Source organism: Pinus tabuliformis, chromosome 9, assembly GCF_031772625.1.
Source record: "Pinus tabuliformis cultivar Carrire ecotype Pingquan chromosome 9, CPIR1, whole genome shotgun sequence".
Classification (NCBI taxonomy): domain Eukaryota; kingdom Viridiplantae; phylum Streptophyta; class Pinopsida; order Pinales; family Pinaceae; genus Pinus; species Pinus tabuliformis.
In genome coordinates, this window is record NC_142307.1 from 581,091,634 (window position 1) to 581,117,428 (window position 25,795).

Consider the following 25,795-nt stretch of genomic DNA (forward strand, 5'->3'; position numbering starts at 1 on the left):
ACGCTTATTTTTTGACACAATAGTCCCCAGAAAAACCCAACGCCGGAAAACCGATGCAGCATATCTGAGGGTTTATTATTATGCGGGAGAAATATTTGAATACAAATCTAGGATGCTCATCTAGCAATCCTTTACAGAGAAAATACTGGACAAAAGACTGGTGAAATGATATCACCCTGTACCTGGAGAAATAGTGACTGATCATCAGCTCTGGGAGGCTCTGCATCACCCTCTAATGGCCTCTGTGTCAAATTGCGTCACCTTGGGCAGCTAATGTGTCACCCCTACTGGGTATTACGTTGCCTCTCTGCTCTGGATCTTCTGCTGGTTGAGTTCAATTTTCTTGCCTCCAGTCTTACACCCTGGCTCCCAACAGCTGCAAATCGAATTCCCTCTGCAGAATTTCGAATTCCCCTCATTGATTGCGTCTACACTGCGTAGGCCAATGTCAGCCCTCCTCTGGACATCTTTCTATCCTCTCTCTGCCTTGTATTCTCCAGAAAGTCCTTCTCCCGGATTCTCACTGCCCCTCTACTGCAGAATGATCACCTAGTTTGAATTTCTCAGCTTCTTAGCCCCAGAAATCGAACTCCAAATCAATTCGTTATCTTCGTGTGTGTTTCCAAATGAACCCCAAGCCTCCATCTTATACTTTTCCTGTTGAGTCTTCAACGACCGAGATTAAGTCTCTAATCAACAGCTCAGATTAAAACATCACTTGATCTGCCTTCTAGATCATTCTCATCCATATTTTGATTAATACCCATTAATATTTTAATTTCCCCAAGTTTAGACTTAGGAACTCCATTAAAAATATTAATTATTTTAATAAAATACAATCTGGTTGGAATTTCACCAAACGGTTTCTAGGTTCTTTAGAACTCATGTGCCTTAGCCTCTCCACCAATTTTCAAGGCTAGAGCACTTCGATGCTACCAAAAACTAACACTTTGCAAGTGCTTGAGTATCTTATTTTATTGGTTTGGTAATAGATCTTTGACATGATCCATAACCTCATTTTCAATGAGATTCAGATCTGTCCTCTTCTTCCATGCAAGATAGTTTGAAGCCGCAACCAAATTGTTGCTTTCCTTGCAAAAAGACATTTTGACAAATTCATACATAAATATACTTGTGAAGATGCTTCTTCCCTTTGTTGCCTCCTTGAATTTGATAATAAAATAGATGATAGAGAACTTCTCCTTGATGAAGATAGATCTCTTCAAGGGTGATCCTTGACTCCACAAAGAAGGAGATCACTTTTGATCCTTTGATGGTGTTGTCCTTGTTGATGATGACTTCTTGTTACTTCTTGAATGATATTCTTCAATGGTAAGGACTTTGCTTCAATGAGAGGAAGATTGCCTTTTGCTGATGATGACAACGTTCTTGATCTTGCTTCTCTTGGATGAATAATCTTAAAGTGACTTTGATTTGTAGATCTTTTTAACTTGAGTAGGGCCTTAAAGGTTTTTTGATGAGAACTTGAGAATCCCAAGACTTGCTGTGTAGACTTCTTCTTCGATCTAGGGTTTTGATACTTATTTTCATATTTTGACTCCAAGATGATCTTCTTAGATTTGCTTTGATGTCCTGATCCTTGAGTGTCTCTTGATAAGATGCCCTTCCTTGACTTTGTCACCTTAGCTTTGAAACCATGTTGAGAAATCTAGGGTATAGCAATTAGTTGATTTCTCTTCTATTGATAATTGTTTGTGAATGCTTTTTACTTCATTAGATTATAATTTTCTTTAGTTAGATTATTATAGTGTTCTTCTTCATCAAACAACTACCAATGCATAAACAACAAAGAGACAAGAGACACAGAATATAGGCGATCAGCTAGGCCAAAACCTCTCCTACTTGAGAGGAAAACCCAAATGAATTCTTCTTCTTATAGAGACTTCAATTGACGAATATCAAGACCAAGAACCCTCAAGACCAAATCAACGTTGCCTCACGTTCAGCTTCAATTCTTCCTTGACACTCCTTCAACCCTTTCGCTGCACTTCACTTCTGCAATTCTGAAATTTTTGGATCTGCAATTCGTATTGCAAAAACCCTAGATTAGTTCGATCATGGACAAAACTTCCTCCTTTCTCCCTTGCTTGGATGTAGGTTGCTTGTTCTTTAATTCGGCTTCCAATAATGATCTTTTCTTGCTTGATTTCGACCTTCTAGGACAGTTGTAGTATCTCGATCTAGACTGCGGTAAGGTGATAACTTAACCCTTCGTGTGAGAGATTTTATCCAAAATAGGCCCAAACAATTTGGCTCCTCCTTCGCTTGTGCTTGTCCTTCCTTCGCTAGGCTATAAGACTTATTTGTATCCCTTAATCGAACTTCTCTTGTGCTTGAGTGTGCCTCTTTCAAATGAGGTCGATGGCTCTATATATAGGCTTCTTGACACATCCTTTGAGGCCGACTTGATGTGTCCTTAGGTCGACTCGCTGCTTCATGAGGCCAACTTGTTTGTAGCACTTGGATTATTTCTTGGAGGGTCTTTTGACTCTTACAATGACTCCAATAAATATGTAACATGCCTAAGAAGGGTCTTTCATATATGACATTGACTCAATAGACTTTTATGACATGATAACTTATCCTAAAGGCTCACAATGGGAGCCTTAACTAAAAAAAACTCCTTGCTCATGAAACCCATGAGACAAGCATTACAAAGATAATTTTATTTTCTTCTTTACATCAATTACATAAAATCATATACACACATGTCATTATGAAGACCAAACCTAGTTACACTTTTCAACATGGAGCATTCTCCCAAGAGAGAATATTTTATTGTTTTCTTATCTCATGCATTTTGAAGGTACACTTGGAGAAGATTTCTAGGTGGATCTTTAGCACAATCTCCTATGTCAAGGAATTTTTTATTGTATTTACCTGCATGCATCTTGGAGAGCACCCTGGATGTGAAACTTTTCACTTCTTGACACATGGTTAAATGCATATTTTTAATGATGCACCCTCCCTCTTGGAAATATATTGCATATTTATTCATACTTTTAGATGGGGCCACCTCTCTTAGAGAAGATAGAGTCGATATATTCACTCAATATGGTCAACCATTAATTGAGGATAGATCTAACCAGTGTTGCACTTATCATGATATTATCATAATTATCATAATAATATCATCGAAACCAACCTTGGCGATAATATTGGCAGTAATTATCGCAATAATTTGCCCTTTTGAAATTATCACGATAATTTCGAAATTATTACCCCACTCTGTCAATTTCAACTTATTAACATTTTTTTTTCTTTTGACCCTAATTTTTTAAAATAGAGTTAGGGGATTGAGCTATGAATATAGTCTGACTATTTCCATCAACCAAACAAGGGAAATCTATTGTTTTCATTTCCCATGATTCGTCACATGAGATACATAACCTAATAGTTAATGGTAATATTAAATTCTTAAATTAAAAGTGACATTTTCCTTTATCTTTCATTTTCATCCTTTTACTTAAAATTTTAACATTACCATTAATTGACTTAGGATGTTTGAGAATGGTTCTGACCTCACTAGATTTCATATGGAGAAATCCAATAGACTTAACAATTTTTAGGATTTCAAGATTAGTGGGATTGCAATTTTTCTACTACATTTTGTGATGTACAAGGGTATGGAACTAACATTTAAACAAGATCACCAAGCCCTCTCTGTATCATCCAAGAGGATCTTGTCAGTCCAGTGTATCTAGAGAGTTCAAGTCATCTTCAGCTTCTCCAGTGTTCTTCAGTGTCCGATTTTGGTTAAAGTTTTCATGGTGGAATGTCATTGTGACCAAGTTGTTGTAATGGTTTTACTATGGTGAGGTAATAAGGTCTTAATCCTATGCTAAGTACTAAATCTAAGGTCATAATCCTAAGTGGCTAAGCCCTAAGACCTAGCACAAATGTAAACACTATGGTATAAAACCTAATGCAAAAACCTATATTATAAACCTAAGACCTAAACCTTTCGGACTTTGTATTAAAACCAATGCAAACAAAACATACACAGTCCCTAACCGCGGGGGCTAACCGCAGTGGGACCGCGTTGGAGAATGTGCATGTGAACGTAGAGGTAGCCGGCAATCTAGTCACCGCAGTTTAGACTGCAGCGAAACTGGGACATGTGAACAGTCAGATATTACGTAGAGGGTTAGTGAAACCACCACTGCAAACAGTTGTCGTGTGAACAGGAGTCACCGCACCATTAGCCGGCACCGCCGAGATGACCACCAGGTGGCTGCCAGGGGTTAGACCGCCCGGACACATGCCAATGGTCAAACTATTCCACGTCGTTTTCAGACTGTCAGCGGTCCAGCGCTAATCCAAAGTTTATTTTGGGTTTCTTTTGTTGGTTTTATGTTATTTTAATTCAACCACCATGTAACTAATGCCTAATGTCACAATGTGACAAGACCGAGGCCAATAAACCTTCAATGAAACACATTCATGCCTATCTTAGCCTGAGAGAGTTCGAATGAACCTAATGAGTTATAAATTCAACCTTTTGTTCATGGGGAAAGGATATTAGAGACTTTGAAGACTTGTACTCAGATTATGAGAGAGAGAGCCAGTTTTGCTTTCAGTGTATCTTGGTCGTCCGGAGGCGGAATTGGGAACCGAGACAGGCATTAGAAAGCTAGGAGAGAGAGATTTCTGTTGACAGAGACCAGAAGTGCCTGCGTGCACATTCAATCTGGTGTTTTTGCTATGTAAAAGACCTCTTTCAATCAATCCTAATAAAACGAACACCCATCTTGAAAGCAGACCCGAAGATGTAGTCCATCAAGGATGAACTCCGTAATCAATGTTTGCTATCTTCTATCTCTGTTTTTGCTGCAAATTCATGTTTAATTATGTTTCTTAAGTTCTTGATTAAGTCTTAAATCAACTTCTTTCCTTCAGTCTTCCACATTCAACACTTAAAGTTAATGATCAATTCACTGTTGGCAAATAATCAATTCTACTTCAGTTTAGTTTATGATCAATATCAGATCACTGTACCTCAATGTTGGTGGCATTGACTGTTGAGCTCCTCCTTCATAATCGTATTAAAAATGTACACTTCACTAAATTATTCATGACCGTAGTAAAAATGTACACTTCACTAAAGCAAAATCATTAATTAAGATGCTAAACTTTTTCAATCTTATTTTAATGCTCTGAGTGGGATCTTGATGAGGAGGATCCCAATATAGGCAATGATTTTTATGTTATGTAACTATTTGTTGTAGCATGATTTTCTTTGGATTTCAAAGGCCATTTAGAGCCTTTGTGTTGATGTTGTTTTATTCAGAGATGGCTTGCACTCTCTAATGGCTTGCACTCAATGATATTTTGGTTATATGCACCCTTGTTATATACATGAGAAATTTTGCATGTGTATAATAATTTGGATTCATATGGATGCACATGAATTACATGTTGTTTTCCAAATTTGAATATTTTATGTATTAGATATCATTTTGGGATTCAACTGCGTTAAGTCATTCACGTATGACCATTTCCATGAGATGTAGTTGTAACTGACTAATTTCTTATGATTTTTTAATAGTTCACTTAGCACTCATTGCATTGAGTGATGCTCACAGGGGTGAAGAAGTGGGATTGAAACTAGTGAAATGAATCACATAGCGTCAATCATCACTTCCGGGGCTCGCACCCGGTAACCACGACCAATATATTGGTCTTGTTGAGGATGTTGTGACCATTTTCCATCAAGCAAACAAGGGGAAATTTGTTATTTTCATTGCCATGATTCATCTCATGAGATACATTTTCTTTATATGATTTTGTATCATCCTATTAGATCTTATGACTCAGGACAAATATCATATTTAAATATTGATGTTTGATGTATCACTTGACATCTTATATATCGATTTTATTTCTATATTTATGTAGCAATGTGTTTGTTTGATGTTGATGTTGTTTAGAAAGTTAAAACATTGAGAAAAAAATAATATTTTTGTATTTTTTAAGTTTTCAAATATTTCCCCGATATTGCCGATAATTTAATTTTTGGACCCCAGCAATACAATTCTGATAACAATAAATGTAACATTGTATCTAACTACTCCATTATTCTATTTTCATTTATCATGGATTTAATTAGGGAAATATTGTACTTTATTTAGAGGAAGGTTGAGCTACCTTTATAAAAGAAGAGCTCTCTCCATTCTTGGTAATTGATGATGAGGAATTTGTGATTATGGATTTTGATAAGTGGACAAGATTGGATATTGTAGAGCTTGGAGAAGACTGATGTGGAGCTCTCTTGTATATCGAGCTTGAAGATTAACGAACCATTGAGGTATTGACCACTTTGTTATATATTTTTTTCATGCTCTTCAATTGTTGTTTATATGTTGTAGAATCTTCTTGTTATCATACTTATGTGAAGGCTTAATAAGGAGCCAAATATTCATTTAGGAATAAACAATGTCAGGAGGTTCTCCCTCTTGTTTATTTGTTGCTTTATTTCTGCACTTGATTTCCATTATTCTATCAACTAGATTGCATAATTAGAAGGACATTTCAGCCATAAAACAGCATCTTGATATTTGTATTGATGAGTAGCACCCCTATCCCTCCAAGACTTGATTCTATGGCATATTCACCAAACACCTGGGGGTAAATTGCATCAAGCTAGTTCCTTTTGCCTTAAGTACACACCTGGGTGATGAATGTACCAAATAGTTCCTTCATCCATTGATGGTTGATTGTGGCAAACTAGCCCTTTCTACCATATAGCCTACCAAAGTAGTTGATTGTGAGAAACTAGCCTTTTCATGCAATATTTCACATCTCCATTATCCCAATAGGTTGATAGGCACTAGTCTCATATCATCCCATCTCCTTGTTCCCTTCTTCTTTCTTTCCTTCCTTTCCCACCTTTCGTTTTCTTATTTCCATTTCCAGTTTCACTTTCATATACTATTACTTTTTGTTTTATCAAGGCTTGCACTTCATTTTCATCCTGATCCCCCGCTCCATAGCCTTGATAATACTAGCATAGGGAAGCCCCCAGCTGTTGGATAAGAGCCAACCTAAAGTGTGGGCAACAGCTTTTGAGGTGTTAGTGTTAAAATTGGCAACTAGGGCCAAACTCCATGTGGATCACCTTATTTATGGCTTCTGATATTTTTCCTAGATTCCTCTCATCGAGAGATGTAGGATTGATCTAAAGATCATCCAATTCCAATAAGTATTTATGGAGATATGAATTTATTTTGATTATGGACAAATTGTCAAGGTCGGCCAGCAAACTTATGTAGGCTCAGAAGCTCAACAGTCGTGTCTATTCAACCTCAACGTTTGCATATAAATACAAGGAGCATTCTCCTCATTTGGACAATTCAATTCACTCATCTTCTCTCTCTCTCTCTCTCCTACGCATAAAAGGAGCCTCTCTCTCTCACACGTGTGGCTGAAAGGAAGACGTCCTAGGGCAAGGAAGACGCAGAAACAAGGACGCTAGGCAGGCTGCAATTTTTGACACTAAAATCGAGGTGATCTGACCTCTGGTTTGACCGGTGTTGACTTCCCTAGTTTAGGGCTGCAAGTTGACTTCAGAAATCTGCAAATTGACTGAACTTTTGGGGCTGTTCAAGGGTTGTTTCTTCAGGCTGTTCGAAGACAAGTTGACCGGAAATTGACCAAGTATTTTAGAGGTCAATTTCAGCTAGTTTGACCAAGTTTGACTTTGCTGATCTAGGGTTTGCTGTTGCTAATATAAAATTACAGAATTCAGATTTTGTACTATTTCTATCTGCTGAACTATTGAAGATAAAAGAAGATTTGATCAAAGGGTTTCCCCGCATTGGGGTTTGTCCCTAGCTAGCCGCCACATCTTGTGTCTCTTGTCTTGGCTTGTTTTCTATTGATCATTTAATGTTCTATCTGCACTTTACTTAATGTATATGTGATTGTTAATCCGTGGCTAATAAGAAGAAAAATAAGTAAACTGCTCTAAGCATAGAACATACCATAATTTAACATGGTATCAGAGCTGAGGTGAAGACAAAGCCCAAGCAAAAGCAAGAGCAAGAGAAATCACCAAAGAGAAGGTTGGCAAGGCTATTGTAAAAAGAAATCATGGGGTCCTCAACACACTTCCCTGCTAAAGACAAACTCCATGAGAAGTCTAACTATCACGGATGGAAGATGTCTCTCGATCTAACATTAGAAGAGCAGGAAGTGTTGGACCATGTGAGAGGCAAGATTGTTGATTCTCCATCAAATGCATCCGCTGCTGCTAGGAACAATTGGACCAAGGGAAAATTCAAAGCAAGGAAGATCATCCGGGACTCTATCAACAAGCGCTTGGTGGCCTATGTTTCCGCGCTGAACACCTCCAAGGAAATCTATGATAAACTGGTGAGTTTATTTAAAGTTAATGATGCAAATCAAGTCTTGTTTCTTATAAATAAGCTGAAGGAAACTAAGAAGGGCAAAGATGAGAGTATGCAAGCATATTTCTTAAGGATCACCGAGATCAAGAACGATCTCCTATATATTGGGGAAGTAATTCCTGACAGGGAAATGACACTCGCAACTCTTGGAGGAGTGCCATCTAAATGGTATATATTCAGGACTACTCTTCTCAACAATAACGTAATTCCTGGATTTGAGGAATTAATGGCCAAATGCATTCAAGAAGAAATGAGGATGGAAGAGCAAGAAATGCCCGTACTTAAAGGTCATCCCTCTGCCTTTTCTTCTCATACTAAAAGAAGAAACAATTATGGGGCAAAATTCAAAGGAAAGGCTGGACCAAAGGGTGGAAGAAAAGGACGATGTTACAATTGCAACAAAAAGGGTCACTATGAAAGGGAGTGCCCTGATAAAAGGGACTCACACCGAGACGATGATAAAAATCCCTCTCAAGGCAACCAAAGGAATGGCAGGTCAAATGGCAAAGGTAAAAGAAGCGCCGGAAATCAAGGAAGAGGATAACCATTCAAGAAGGCAAGAAATTCCAGGTATGAATCTAACACTGTTAACAATAAGCAAGATGAATATTATCTACCAGCATCTCTATCTACTACTGCTCCCCCAGACTCGCTGGGAAATTGGCTTATTGATAGTGGTGCCTCAAGGCACTTCACTGGTTACAAAGAAGCTCTCTATAATCTGATAGAGAAGGAAACCAACCTAGAAATTTTTCTTGGAGATAATTCAAAATATCCCGTGAAAGGCGTAGGAAATGTCACTCTTCAATTGAATCAGGGTAATACCATCCACTTACAAGATGTATTATATGTACCTGATCTCAAAAAGAACCTCGTGTCCATTTTGGCAATGGAAGACAAAGGCTACAAGGTGGCCTTCAGCGATAGCAAGGTACGTGTATGGAAAAAGAACTTTAAAGATGTTTTTACTCTTGGGTTTTGAGTTGATTCATTATATCAGGTCGGTGGAAGTTCGTTGGGTGTCATGTCTTGTGACACATCTCTTCAATCCAAACTATGGCATCGAAGGTTTGCTCACCTTCATTATAATGCTCTACCCGATGTAAGAAAAATGGTGACCGAGATGCCCGAGTTCAAATTAGAACAAGAAGGTGTATGTCCAGGATGTGCCGAACGGAAGCTCAAAAGGGGACCATTCCCCTCAAGCCAAAGCAAGACCTCCTATATATTGCAGTTGGTTCACTCAGACATATCCGGTATGATGCCTATGAACTCCTTGGGAGGATATTTATATTACCTCACTTTTACAGACGATTATTCTCGCAAGACTTGGATATACTTCTTGAAAAAGAAGGATGAAGTGTTCTCCTAGTTTCAGCACTTCAAAGCCTTGATCGAGAATCAAACCGAAAAGAAGATCAAGATCTTAAGGACTGATAATGGGAGTGAATATGAATCCAATGAGTTTCATGACTTTTGCAAAGAGGCTGGAATTAAGAGGGAGACTAGTACACCATACACTCCTGAACAGAATGATGTGGCGAAAAGGAAGAATCGTACAATTGTGGAAGTTGTCCGTGCTATGCTCCATGATCAAAGACTTCCGAAGTTTCTATGGGCCGAAGCTGCAAATACCGCCGTATATGTACAAAACTGATGCCCTCATCAAGCATTGGGTTCCAAGACTCCCAAAGAAATGTTCACCGGTAAGAAACCTGACGTATCTCATTTTAGAATTTTTGGAAGCCCTATATATTTTCATGTGCCTAAAGAAAAAAGGAATAAATTGGGTGCATCTGGAAAGAAAGGAATCTTCGTGGGCTATAGCGAAAATACTAAGGGCTATAGAATCTATGTAGCTGGTCAAAGGGAAGTCGAGATTAGTCATGATGTCACCTTTGACGAAGATATGGCTCTTAGCAAGGTAGACAATCTTCCTACTTTAAGGGGATCTAAAGAAGCTGACACCAGGGAACCAAAGGAAAAAGAAGATGAGACGATGCCCGATGTGGAAGAACCTATGGATCCTATTGATCCTCCTCCGCAAGAGCCTTCCTCCTCTAAGAAGAGGTCTTCATGGCTTAGCGGGACACTTGATGATGCTGAAGGACACATTGCACCCCAAGGAACCTTCCGTGAAAGTAAGAAGCCAAACAGATATCAGGGATACCTGACCATCATGAGCACGATCATCCAAAATGAGTCTTCGTCATTCACAGATGTCGTCAAGCATCAAGTATGGAAGGATGCTATGAACGAGAAATATGAGTCCATTATGAAAAACAATGTTTGGGATGTGGTCCCCAGACCCCATGACAGCACAATTGTCACTTCAAAATGGCTTTACAAGATAAAGCGTGCAGTTGATGGAAGTGCGGAAAAGTATAAGGCTCGTTTTGTTGCTTGTGGCTTCTCTCAAAATGAAGGTATAGACTATGACGAGATATTTGCACCTGTTGCCCAATATACCACCATCTGCTTGATCATAGCCCTTGCTGCTTCGCAAGGATGGAACCTACATCAGATGGATGTCAAAACTACATTCTTACATGGTTCGATCAAAGAGGAGGTCTATGTGGAGCAACCCAAAGGATTTGAGATTTATGATCGAGAATCTCATGTGTGCAGGTTGAAGAAGGCCCTCTATGGGCTAAAGCAAGCACCCCGAGCATGGTATGAGAGGATCGATAGCTACTTGATGAAGTTGGGATTCACTACGAGTGAAGCCCACCCTAACCTTTACTTTAAGGTTATAGATGACAAGCCTCTCATACTAGTGCTATATGTTGACGACCTCTTTCTAACAGGTGCAGACCCTCTCATTCACGAATGTAAGGGGGAACTGGCTTCTGAGTTCTAGATGAAAGACCTAGGACTTATGCACTATTTCCTAAGACTGGAAGTCTGGCAGAAACCAGGGGAGATTTTCCTATCTCAAGGAAAATATGTGGTGAAGATATTGGAGAGATTCGGCATGGTGGATTACAAGCTCGTAACTACCCCAATGGAGCTTGACTTCAAGAAGTTAAGCGATAGTGCTGCTAGACCTGTTTTACGAAATTCTACCGAGTATCGTCAACTCGTCGGAGCATTAATGTTCTTGGTGAACTCCCGTCCGAATATATGCTTTGCAGTCAACACATTGAGTCAACATATGGTTGAGCCTCACCACTCACATTGGATTGGTGCCAAGAATCTGTTGAGATATCTTCGTGGCACAATCACTCATGGGTTGAGATACACTGTTGGAGATGTGAGACTACTTGGGTATACTGACGCTGATTGGGCAGGCAGTGTGGTGGACCGAAAGAGCATTTCTGGGTGTTGTTTCTCTTTGGGATCTGCCTCAATATCCTAGATGAGCAGGAAGCAGAAGTCGGTGGCTTTGAGCACCGCCGAGGCAAAGTACATTGTTGCTCGCATGGCCTCCTGTGAGGCAGTCTGGTTGCGAAAGCTCTTCAGTGAGCTATTTGGATTTACATTGGACACCACCGTGATTCTGTGTGACAACCAGAGCGGAATCCATTTATCAGGGAATCCCGTATTTCATGATCGCTCCAAGAATATCGATATCAGGTACCACTATATTCGAGATATGGTGTAGTGAGGAGCAATAAGGCTCCAACATATCGGTACAGATGAACAGGTTGCCGACATTTTGACAAAGCCCCTAGGAAAGGTCAAATTTCTAACTTTTCGAGAACAACTTGGTGTCGTTCAGAGACCCTCTTATGAGGATCGAGTATGATGTATTGAGCTCTGGGAGCTCCAGGGGACGCAGGGTACTTCTCGGAGCGACATGTGACCACAAGGCGACTCACCATCCCCTGGTGGTGCACTATGTACAGGGTAAAGGTTCAACCTTCCCCTGTGACACCCCGTGGCGACTGTGGAACAAGATGATTAGTTTTCCTGTGGGCCAGGATGATTTGTTCTCCGTGGCGACTGTGGAGCAAGATGATTAGTTCTCCTGTAGGCCAGGATGATTAGTTCTCCTTGGCATCCACTAGACAGGATGATTCGTTCTCCTATGGACAGGATGATAGTTCTCCTATCGAGGCACCCTACCCATGCAGTCTGGGACTCATGGGAAGTACCTCTCATCTGATCAATGAGCAGGGAAATGAGGATAGGGACCATAGTAGTACTATCGATGGATGCATCGCTATATCTACCGTACTCCCTATGCTAGAATGACCTCCATTGATCTGGGATCAGTGAGAGTGGTTCACACTCTGAGACTGACTTCGGGTCAATGGAGGATGGTATGATACATCCTCGATCATTTCTTCTTCTTCATAGTTCGAGCAGAGCAGAGTGGAGTCAAGCTGTACAGGACAGTGCATTTGATGGATGGATAGCAACGATGGTCTGACGGATTGCAAATGAAGTTCTCCCTAGTTGAGAGGGAGTGTTAAAATTGGCAACTAGGGCCAAACTCCATGTAGATCACCTTATTTATGGCTTCTGATATTTTTCCTAGATTCCTCTCATCAAGAGGTGTAGGATTGATCTTAAGATCATCCAATTCCGATAAGTATTTATGGAGATATGAATTTATTTTGATTATGGACAAATTGTCAAGGTCGGCCAACAAAACTTATGTAGGCTGAGGCTCACAAGCCCAACAGTCATGTCTATTCAACCTCAACGTTTACATATAAATACAAGGAGCATTCTCCTCATCTGGACAATTCAATTCACTCATCTTCTCTCTCTCTCCTATGCATAAAAGGAGCCTCTCTCTCTCTCTCACACGTGTGGCTGAAAGGAAGACGTCCTAGGGCAAGGAAGATCCAGAAAGAAGGATGCTAGGGCAGCAGGTCATCTCTTTGACCAGCGTTGACCTTCTAGAAGTGTGGATTGGGTGTGGTTGCCTCTCCTAGGCAAGCCACAATTTTTGGCACGAAAATCGAGGTGATATGACCTCTGGTTTGACCAGTGTTGACTTCCCTAGTTTAGGGCTGCAAGTTGACTTCAGAAATCTGCAAATTGACTAAACTTTTGGGGCTGTTCAAGGGTTGTTTCTTCAGGCTGTTCGAGTACAAGTTGACCGGAAATTGACCAAATATTTCAGAGGTCAATTTCAACTAGTTTGACCAAGTTTGACTTTGCTGATCTAGGGTTTTCTGCTGCTGATATAAAATTACAGAATTCAGATTTTGTACTATTTCTCTCTGCTGAACTATTGAAGATAAAAGAAGATTTGATCAAAGGGTTTCCCCACATTGGGGTTTGTCCCTGGCTAGCCGCCACATCTTGTGTCTCTTGTCTTGGCTTGTTTTCTGTTGATCATTTAATGTTCTATCTGCACTTTACTTAATGTATATGTGATTGTTAATCTGTGGCTAATAAGAAGAAAAATAAGTACTTTAAGCATAGAACATACCATAATTTAACAGTTAGTGTTCAGTGTTCCAAAGTTACAAAAAGCTAACACCTTGGTGCATGGGTGTGGGGACTCTACACTTTGTTATTGCTAGATTTTGTTGTAACCCCGCCATTCTAGTATGTTCTTTTGTTACTTCCTTAAATTAGAGTTGTTTTCTTTCTGATTTGAGCTATTTCCAACATCCTCTTGACTGAAAATTTTGTGGGAATCATGCAAAGAAGTTTCCCCCGCCTCAGGCTGATGTTTCTCATCATGCATCCCAAGCCCTAGCTCTATTTGCCAAATGGGTAACTCACCATGTATGGAAAGCAGGCTTGGAAAGTTCTGCTTTGATATAGCATCACTCAAGAGACTTCTCTAGTTAAGAAACCCTGGCAGGGGATCTCTTTTCAGATATTGGTTACTATGTCTAGTCGAGTCAAAATTGTTAACCCTTTTTTGATATTGAGTCTCTGCAAATACTGGGAGGCCATCAAGCTTTTTTGTCCAGAAGAGATTTATCCTTGCAAACAAGGTTATCCTTCAATGATCATTGCATTTCATGGTCCTATTTGGTTCAAAATGATGGCAAACTATTGACTGAAACTCCTTGGTTCTCAACCCTATAGTTCTACACTGGAAGGAGCTGAAGAAAGCTTTCTTTGTCTAGTCCCTAACCATGGGGGGTCTAACTGTATAAAAACAATTAACATACCTAGGAGTTCAAAATTTGCGATGCCCCCACTTTTATGGTGTTCAGCTTGTAATTTTATAGCTACTTCTCATGTGTTTGTTCACCCTCATTCATCAACACACTTATCAATCCAAGGAAAAAATTACACTCTTTAGATATTGTTCTAAATGTTTATGATATTATGTCGACATATTTCGCTGGTTGTTTACTAATCATACTTCATCTCCCTCCTTTCTCATTCCTCTAAGTTGTATTTTACTTTCTTTCTTTCTTTCACGTAGGTTGCATACAACATCTTTCTCTTCTATGGTCTCCCTATTCAACCTGCACCCAGTTAGCAACAAATTTAGAAATTGTAAGAATGGAAAAACCTGTTACGAGTTTTCTAACCCTACGTTTCAGACTTCAACAATGTGAGTACATCTTCAGGGGATCACAATGCAAATATTAAGATGGACTCAGCTTGATGAAGTCTGAAACATATGGTTAAAAATTAATATACTCATTACAGGTTTTTTCATTCTTACAATATCAAGCAACCTGCAACATGGATTCTATGAATTAAAATTTAGCAAATGCTATTAGAAGAGTAGATGTATCTGTCGCAAAAGTCACTGTAAGAAAAAAGACAATTTGAATCCCAGAAAAAGAAATAAGACAACTTGAGGAGAAACTATAGGAATTAAGTATCACTTAAATTTTCCAAATGTGTTCCATGTTCAGAAAAAAAATGATAATTTTAAAAGTTTGTCATATTCTGTCCCGGGGGGCAGCTCAATTGGTTAATCCTAGAAATGTGAAATCGATGAAACTCAAAAGACCCAAGTTCAAATCCCCCCTGTTGTGACCCAGGCTACGGGAGGAGGACATATCGTAGCCCCCCAAGGTTTACGTGTCAGGCAGGCTGCTGGGTTCCTCTGGGTTACAAAAAACAAATTGTCATATTCTGTGATGATGTTAAGAACTGCAACCAAATAATTAGTCCACTTAGAAACTCCTAAGATCCTGCAAATGAATAGGGGATGTATGGGAATGAAATCCCACGAGAAATTCAACCGCACATAAATCCAAAGGAAGGATTCAGGGATATCTAGCATTGGTGTCTGAATCACTCAATTTCATTTAGCATTGTATTATTCAACGATAGAGAAAATGTTTTGAGGCACCCTATAAGAGCCCGACTTTCAAAAAAATATAACCAGTTACCAACCTCAGTAGATAAAACATAATAAAAATGAAAAGAACTAGCTGTCCCAATTAGAACTAAGGAGACAGCAAATGTTAGGGCATCAATGATAGAGAAAATGCATCCTAGACAAAAAAAATCATCCATTTATGATTATCATCGTTAATTGGGAAAAGGTAAACTAATGTCATTCAAGAAAAACAAAAATTTCAGTGATGTAGTTTACAAGAAAAAAGAGTAAGTGTCCGATCTATTACATGTTTGTCACGAATGGGCTTTTACCTTTAATAGGGGTACATCCACTAAGCACTAGAAAGCACTTCAACAGTGCATTTTAGGGAGTTTTCATTGTGACAGAGGTGGTCTCATATTGGGGGCCTTGTCAGTCTTTTCATATCCAAAACCACACTAGAACATGGACACCATTTGAGTCCCATGTCTCTGTTGAAAATCGTGAATAAATAACTGATAGATTGTATGCTTAATTATGAAAGTGTCACTCTTGCTCATAAGCTAAAATTAGGAATAATACACCCTTAATGGGGCCTCAGGAACATACTAATGTACAACAGAATTAGTCTTATTCAAGGAGGAAGGCAATTGGGCACTCGGGAGACATTGTATACTTCTAAAAGATATATTTTGTATTCTTTACCTTTAATCATCCTTAATTTTTGGTATCAAAGTTCCATAGTGCTTTACTTGTAGGTTAACACTCCGAGAATAATAAGTAATATGTAATATTCCCCAGCAGGTGTAGTTTGTATTATCTTTTACTGAAAAATCATCTGTAGATACAGTGGTAGTTATACTGTATCCTAAACCATCCCCACTGCATCAAATGTTTGCGAAAGGAATCGATAACAAGCCAACCTCCTTAGAAATTAGCTTCTAAAAATAGATAAATACATGCAAGCTATTCAATCCCGTGTAGTGTTGAATGGAACAAACCATATCGCATTACCACCTGCCACTGCTGTGACAAGAATTATTGTATTTCCACTAGAAGTAACTAAAGACAGCAAGTATCAAACAACGCAAACAATCCCACTTCCTTTTTTCAAATGCTTCCACAACTGAGAAATGGCTGTAAAGAATTTATCGTAAGAATTTTGCAAGGTGGTTCTTAAAACCTCTATATGTTTCAGGCTTGTTACTTGCGAGGGAAGCTCCAAAGTTCATTAAATATAACCAAGACTCTGAAATTTGAATATCTTCCAAAAGAGGAACTATTTCTATTAAATGAATTGTGATAAATATAATGGCTAAAAAGATCATAATGGAAAAAGATGACAGCATTTTACCAATGTGGCGCACCAAATGGAGGTTCTTCACTCTTCCATATTTGTTCATCGCCTGCAGAATAATTAACACATTAATGCATGTGAAAACTTCATAAAGTTTTCTTTGAATGCTATTTCATAAACCTAAACAGCAATACCTCTTTCAAAGATTCTTCCGTGGTGCTATGAGAAAGGCGCCCTACAAAAACGGTACAATATGGATCACCAATGACCTTGGGATCACTTGAGGGATCGTCTGCAACAAATGAACATATCAAATCTTATCAAACTACAAGCATAGTAATAAGTAACCATATGCATAAAAGTCTAAAACCTAATGGAGGAAGAAAATACACTAATAAAATGCTGGTAGGAAGATAACTACTCACAGAGCCCAGTTGTAGCACAAAGAACTGCACGATACACACCATTGTCATGAGGGGTAATATCAGTGCCATCAATGCTGCCTGCTTGAATTGGATGGTAGGAAGTTGCATAGAAAACTGCATTTATATTTGCGTTTGAGCTCATTCTCCTTGCATTTACTCCTTTGTCATGAAATGCTAAAGAATGTTAATGAAATCCTTTAGATTATAGGAGGTAAAAAGGCCTAAAATGACAAGAAAAATTCTCTTCGACACTAAACATGTTACATGAACATCACACAGCAAATTGATGACCAAATATTACTGAAAACCTTAATAGAATAACTAAGACAAACAATATATTTTCGGCATGAGGCTATTAATATCAAGCTGATATATACATGTCCAAGTTCTGCACTGATTATATATTTTGACAAATAAATGTAGCACCCATTTCTTTTCAATTATGGAATTGGGATCACTGGTCTAAACACATTAGTCTAAATTTCATTTCTCAAATAATAACTTCATGTTGATTCATTTAATTTACTTCAGCTATTGATACTCATGGGACGTTTTCAAAAAAAATAACTCCAAGAAACTTTGAAACTTAGTTCTCTTATTTCAAATTAGGGTCCAGCAGGCATACTGTTCGTTAACAACTTAACACCTGATTGCACAAGTCACCCCCTGGGGTTTTTCAATTGTCTACTGATTTACGCATTATCAACTCTAATCTCTTGGCTCATTCTTCTAGAGTCTGTTCAAACCTGGTGCTGTCAGCTTCTACTTGTTATATAGCTGTTTTTCTTCTTCCTTCCATACCACCTCCTGAAATTTTACATTTTATCAAGTTCAGATTCCCAGGGATATTGCAAAACTCTTATCGAGCCTTTTTACTCTTGCTTATTCACTGTATAGTCTCACCCTTTTGTAGGCAACGAGATTTATAGCTTCTATTTGAAGTTTTAGTTTATTTGTCACTAAACTTTCATTAGAATGTCTGCAATATGAAATTCTGCTGAAATAATGTTTGCAAGAAGTATTTTCTCTTGTTTAGATAATAGTAGTTATAAACACATCCGAGTGAGGACAATCTTTATCTAGAGAGAAAAAGTGCCTGGAATCCAGATTATATTGCAAGAAAAATATTAAGCATTTTTCTGTATGTGCTTCTACCTGTAGAACAAAATTGAAAATCCGAAGCCTAAACAAGCTAAATTGATCCCACCTGATTGTTAAAAATTGATAAAATTCACAGCTATCAGATCGCAAAACATGCATGCAAGGATTGCTCACAAAACATAAACCTTTATGTAAATTAAGCATCATTAAATGATATTTAAGTTAAAGTGCTTGGAACTTGTAATCAGAAGGATCTCACCAGGCATTTTCAGAACTTCTCATGGCACACAATTTAGATTTCTTTTGAAATATGTTCAAAAACTATGTCAAAGGCTTAATAAAAACCTTACACTTTAAGGTTTGACAGTGTCCGACCAAATTTAGAACATATACGCATAGCTGAAAGAAAACAACTTCACCACCAAGAAGAGAACCACTATGCCACTCAGACTCACAGCCATGGTAGATGTGTAGACAATTTATGTGGATTACATCTGCCTATAATATTTGTGACCCAAATAGTTCTGTGGGCAATATTGCATCAATACAACAAGATTTAACATTATGATCTGTGACCCAGAAAGCAACTTCTGCCACATTATCAGAATATCAGCTGAATTTCATCGGCTTCAAAGAAAAGGAGTTTGATGGCCATGTTTGACCAGTTCATTTTAGTAATCTAATATCATATTAATCACCAAGCGTAAGTTGACAATTTAGGCACAAATTTTGAATTAAAAGCATGAAGTCCCCATCAGCTTTCTAGAGATAGAAATCCAGCAACTAAAATCCCAGTTTGTAAAAATCAAGGGTGCAACCACCAATACAAAATGCAGCTAATCATTCAGCTTCCAAACTCTCACCCGCTACTGATTTGAGCAGAGTACACCACCATTACAAAAATGGTCAAAACAAACGAGAGAAAACCACCTCTAAGAAATGTGACATGGCTGGAAACATGAACCTCACATGCATCAAGAAGAGCAAAGAATTCCATTGATAAAACATAAAACATACGTCTTCTTACCCACCACCATTGGGTGACCCCTATAGGAGAATTTTTTTCTCCTAGGTTTGTCTTCAGCCGGCAGCCAGCAGCCCTTACAGCCACCAGATAGCTTGATGTGCCACCATTCTCCGCCACTTGAGTCAGCCATTATGTGTTCTCGCCCATCTGTTATGATCATATGTTTGAAGGTGGGCCTTCCAACCCCGAAGGTATGGCTTTTCATTATGTAATTGGGTGTTTATGCTTGCTTTTCTTGGACACATTTGGACATGGATTAGTGGGGGGATTCGACAGAAAGAATGGGCTTGGATTGTACTCTTGTTCCCTTGTCCCAACTTGGTGGTTAATCTTGTATCCTAGTCCCGTGGGATCTCCTCTATTGGCTACTAGCTTTAGGAGTGGCACTACATGGGAAACCCTAATTTTGGTTGTGTGGTCCCGCTTCCTAATACCATATATCTCACTCCCCTCTATTCAGTATAACCCCTTTTCATATTTTTCCCATCCACATCCACATTTGTCCATTGGATCCACAAGGAGTTAGCCTCCCCATCCCCTTGTCCACACCTTGGGTCGGGCCTAGAACGATGTCCTAGAAGCTGATGCAACTAAAAAGAAAGTTAAAAGCATAATTTGGCCACTTGCAACAGGAAATGTACCATAAAATGCAAAAAATGGTCGGAACATGAAAATTTAGCGCGTGGGCAAAAGCCAAACATGAGCTTTATCCCCCATCATTATGGCCATCATCCTCGGTTCCTAGGGCCCCTATGAGTGCCCCCTGCATCATTAAGGAACCCATGATTGTCCCAAATCCTGGTGGGATTTGAACTGCCCGACCTTAACAGGGTAATCACTGCTTTATCATACACATCATGCTCTCATCCTCTGGAGCCCTGAGTAGTTAAAAGAAAGAAAAATATAAAGGGCAAAATGCATATGAAGAAGGGTGGAAAAACAAAGACCGGGGTAACTCATGTACCACGATTGCTCCCTCCTACATCCATATACCCAATGTGTGGGTTTCCTTCATTGTAGCGACCCGTGTACCATGGCATGTGGCTTGGAGCCTTCCCTATTGCCCCACTTTGTTCCACCATCATTTCACATGACACCTACCATTTGACGGATGTACCATGGACCTGTTACTCCTTTAGAAGTTGAAACCACCTAATAGGGTCCTTCAATAACCTCTCTTATCGAGCTCGGTGATGCCTGTACACTCTAAAGCCCATTTGGAAGGGCATGGCACTATGAAGTATCCACTTTGGCCCCTGGTAAGCAAGCTTATTTACTCAATTGCACTAATGGATTATTGTACTGGAAGGTGAGGAGACGCATTGGATCTTATACAGGATTGCAGGTGGGTATCCATTTGGGCTTGGTCTCCCTCTACGGGGTCTAAGCGCTCCAAAGGGTCATAATGGCATTTGTAGAGTGAGTGTTGAGAGCCATGGGCCTCTACCACAACAGAGCATTGATTGCCATGCCACGGGCTTCATCAGCGCCACACATTGCTTGTTCATGCCCTATTCATACAGAGATGATGATGCACTTGGACCATGTTGCCCAACTAGCCACACATTTGCATCTGACACTTGACAACTAATCCAAGGCCCAGATGGGATTTTGTCTCATCCAAAGAGACACGGGAGGGCACATGTCATCATTCTAGCCCTTATTGATGGAGCATCAACATGTTGATCCAACTGGAGACCCATGAGACCATCGATTGTGCCCCACAACCACTTGGGAGCACCATAGGATGTTTTGCTTGGAAATCAAGCGGACAACCCCTTGATCATCATTTTGGAGCCCTCCCCTTCGTCATAGCACCTTGAGGACTCATCTAGGCCTTCCAACGGCCCTTTGTACCATTATTTTATCATTTCAGCCTCATTAGGAAGGCTTAGTTTACACATTTGAGCTATTTGGTGGGCTTGTCACCAAAGTTATTATTACTTTTCACATTAATAACATTTTAGGGCCTTCATTAGGCTAATTAGTCCATTCGAACTTGTGAGAGGCTCATATAAATTGAAAGACAACCTCATTTTGTAAATCGTCATCATTTGGATTGGGATTTCTCTTGTAAAAAGAATTTGGACCTGCAATTGATGGATGAAATTGGCAGTTATTGATGCATTTTTATGTTTGGGATTTTTGCTATCTTGTCTTGGAACTTCTATTTGAAAGTTTGATGGATGGATATACTCACATTATCTTGTAAGTGATATTTGATACTATTTCCTTACATTGTTGCATGTCTAATGTATGGAATATCTTTTCATGATCTTATAAATGTCCTAATTTTTTGTGAGTTCATGAAAACACTGGATTATTGAAGTATTGCATTTTGGAATTTCTAAGTCTAACTGTTAGAAATCCTTCATGTACTTTCTGATTTATTTCTGCCTACTTGTTCTGATTAATTAACAAGTTATTTACCATGTAAATACTAAAAATAAATACAAGTACATGCTCAACACATTACAAATCATCAACTGAAGGAAACAAAACAAGCACACAAGTGACACCGTTGTTTTTGGACCAATGTCCCCAGAAAAACCCAATGCGGGAAAACCAGTGCAGCTATCTGAGGGTTTTAATTATTAAGCAGTTTTAGAATACAATCTGGGTGCCAAAACTGGCTCACCCAACAGAGAATAATCTCAGCAGTAGTACCTCTCAGTCGGAGACAGATGTTTCGACTAAAACCCCGTATAAACACTTTGACAACTCCCAACTCCAATCTGCCCCAGGAAAACCCCAGCGTCAGTCTCTAGGAACTACGTAAGCCCTTTCTGGCCCAGCGTCACCCTAGCTCGCTCTGCGTCAGCCTCTGGAGGCACTGTGTCAGCCCTTAGAGCCTCTGTGTCACCCACGCTGGCTCTTTGACGCACTGCGCAGCTCCTGGCCGCCTCTGCATGAGCCCTGGATGCCTCTGCGAAAGCCCTGGCTGCCTTTGCGTGAGCCCTCGCTGGCTCTGCGTGAACCTCTAGCTGGCTCTGCATCCCTCTCTCCCGACTTCTGCGTTGATCCTCCTGGTACTATCTCTGCATCTTTGCTTCTCTATTCACTACCCCTCAACTGCAACTCTGATCACTCTTTCGACTTCCTCAGCAAACCCTGCCCCAGAAAATCGAAATCTTGATCAAGTCGGTGTGTTCCCCAAGTGACCCTCATGCCTCCTCTTATACTTTTCTCGTTGACAATTCAACATCCGAGATTAAGTCCCTAATCAACGGCTAAGATTAACTTTGGCATGATCCATGACTTTTGGACCCTTCTAACACAGTTTTATATTAATTCTCATTAATATTTTATTTTCCCTAAGTTTATACTTAGGGACTCTATTAAAAATATTAATTATTTAATATCTTCCACACTGTTTAGAATCTGCCCAAACCATTTCTGGGTATTGGAGATCTCATGTGTTTAGCCTCTCCACCAATTTTCATGGCTAGAGCACATTCGATGCTACCCCAAATCAACACTCCCTCTTAGCGAGGATTGTGCTCTAATAATACTCTTCACTGAGCATCACCCTGATCATCCAACATCGGTCCCTGTGTTGATGTTAGGCCTACTGCCCAACATCCTCTACACTGCTACATCATGTACTGCTACCCATGGCCCTGCCACTGCCACTGCTGCATCTGTACGGCAACTCCCTTTACATCCATGTTGTTGCCCATGGCCCTGCCACTGCCACTGTTGCATCTACACTGCAACCCCTCTCATCATGCTGCATCGTGCTGCCCATAGCACTGCCACTGCTAATTGTTGCACTGCAACTCAGTTACTGAGAAGTAATTAACTAATCTCCCAACTCTGACATCTTCGTCAGGCTAGAAACACTCCTAATGCTGAAGCTCCCTCTATCACTGACAAGTGCTCCCTCTCTGACCTCTGCGTTGCTGCAACAACTCTGTGCATCTCGCACTGCTGCCTCACGCTGTCCTAGGACTCCTGCACTATAGCTCCCTCTGTCACTCCATCTGCATCCGTCTCTACCGACATCCGCCAGTCCTGCTACTCCTCTTCGGGGCTCTCGTAGCAAGGTATAATCCAAGAGGTTGGGTACCTCAAGGATCTTGTCCCTCATCGCCTGTAGTCCACCTGACTACAGCTCGATGTCTCCCCACTTCCTCTCAAGTGGCATGTGAACACTCATGGCACAGTCATCATCTGTCTCCACTTCTTTCTCCGCCCTTGCTGGTGCAGCCTTGGTCTCGAAAGCCTCTCCTTTGCTCTTCTTCCTCGGACACTGGCTCGCATAATGACCCAATTCCCCACACTTGAAGCATTTGACCTTGGAGAGGTCCTTCTTCTTCTGTTTCTCATGCTTTCCCTCAAATGCAAGGGCAGCATCCTGCTCTTCCTCCTTGAATCTGATCCCCTTGCCGCTGCTTCCCGCCTTGCTTAGCCTTCTGATCTCTTCTTGGCAAAGAGTCGCCCACATTTCCTCCCAATCTGGAAGGGTCGCCCTGCCCAGTATGCTCTGGACAAACACCTCCCAGTCTTCAGAGACTGCATTCAGGGTTGTTCTCACCATCAATTCTTGATCCGGCGTGGCCCCTATGGAAGTCAACTGATCCCAAATCTCCTTCAATCGACCGAGGAAGGTGTCGATCTGTTCTCCCTTCTGCATCTAGTATGACCACAGCTGATTTTCTAGTAGCATCCTTCTCTGCACAGAAGTATGCTGGTACAATTTCTTTAGGGCCTCCCACATCTCATTTGTCGTGTCCTTTTCGGCAATATGTGGTACTACATGGTCCTTGACCCCGTCAAGGATGATGTTCTTGGCCCTTGCCATTGCCTCCTCGTGCTTGTTGTTCTCAGCTGGGTCAACTGAAATTGCGATCGTCTTCAAGGCAAAGTGCTTGACACGATTCCTGTCTAGAACGGACAAGATTCTGGCCTTCTAGACTATGAAGTTTGAGGCTCCGTCCACTCTGTCCTGGTCTCTTACCCCGTTCACTGCCATCTCGCTGCTCCTCTACTTCCCTTCTAGGAGTTCTCGGTGTGACTCCCTCTGAGCCTCAATTTCCCTCCTGTAAACCCCTTTGTCAATGTGGAGATGCCCCCACTCCGATCCTTAGTGCAGTTGCACCATTGACCCGGATTTCTTGGCTAGAAATCCTCGGCAACAACTCCCTCCTCCTTGGTCTTACTCTGTTAGGTACTGTTCTAACTACAGTACCCTACCAACTTCACTCTGCAACCTACCCACAGCCTCCTAAGCCCCAGCAAACTGAAGGTTAGAGATTTTAGGCTCTGCGCAATCCCGGCACCAACAAAATCTGTACCTCCTGGCCACGGGCATCAATCCTTCCTGACTGAGAAAGATGACCGGGCACTGCATAGGTCGAGTTTTCTCCCCTCTGCCATTGGGCTGATCCTCTTCCCGACTCAAACTTGATGATGCAGGCACTGTGTCACCCCTTCCTTGTTGTTTCTCTGCTAGGAACAGCTTCTGTCACTCGGGACAGCTGTTTTCTACCGCTATTGCTCTGCTCGGCTGATGTCCTCAGTTCTCCTATGATCTGCAACCATGCTCTGATACCATGTTGGGATTTCTAAGTCTAACTGTTAGAAATCCTTCATGTACTTTCTGATTTATTTTTGCCTACTTGTTCTGATTAATTAACAAATTATTTACCATGTAAATATTGAAAATAAATACAAGTACATGCTCAACACATTACAGATCATCAACTGAAGGAAACAAAACAAGCATACAAGTTACATCGTTGTTTTTGGACCAATGTCCCCGGAAAAACCCAATGCGGGAAAACTAATGCAACTATCTGAGGGTTTTAATTATTAAGCAGTTTCAGAATACAATCTGGGTGCCAAAACCGGCTCACCCAACAGAGAATAATCTCTGCAATAGTACTTCTCAATTGGAGACAGATGTTCTGACTGAAACCCCGAATAAACACTCCGACAGCTCCCAGGAAAATTAATTAATTGACACTTGAGGGAATTTATTATTTTGCCACCCTCAAATATTTTAGCCATGGTGTCTAAATATGAGGGACTATGCACTAAAATATTTTTTACATAAGATTTTACAAATTAAACCCTCAAAGGGCGGATACCCGTTCGTTATAGACCCTCAAATAACTTACCCAATTCTATGACACAATATGATATAGTAGACTAAGTGACTTGTAATAAAATAATTTAGCCAAACAGCTTAAATTATTTCCAAATCACTTTTACAATAGACTCGACTAAAACACTAGGACTCACCTAAGACTTTGACGATAAATTTCACCCTAGCTTTGGGGTGAGGCTGGAGAGAAAAACTCTGTCGATTAT

The 25,795-nt window shown here is 40.2% G+C and overlaps 1 protein-coding gene across 5 annotated transcripts in view; it reads right to left on the reverse strand.

The window, feature by feature from the left end:
- LOC149149890 (U11/U12 small nuclear ribonucleoprotein 35 kDa protein-like) overlaps positions 1 to 25,795 on the reverse strand; it is a 96,842-nt gene that overhangs the window by 57,794 nt on the left and 13,253 nt on the right. For 3 of the 5 annotated variants that reach the window (XM_089440288.1, XM_089440287.1, XM_089440291.1), the window contains exons 2-4: positions 17,353 to 17,511; positions 17,122 to 17,219; positions 16,985 to 17,036 (exon numbers count right to left, since the gene is read on the reverse strand). In XM_089440288.1, the coding sequence (XP_089296414.1) occupies positions 16,985 to 17,036; positions 17,122 to 17,219; positions 17,353 to 17,494 (292 nt within the window). In that variant the 5' untranslated portion in view covers positions 17,495 to 17,511. Of the gene's footprint in view, positions 1 to 16,984; positions 17,037 to 17,121; positions 17,220 to 17,352; positions 17,527 to 25,795 lie in introns of all 5 variants that reach the window. The other 2 variants (XM_089440290.1, XM_089440289.1) reach the window with 1 other exon arrangement.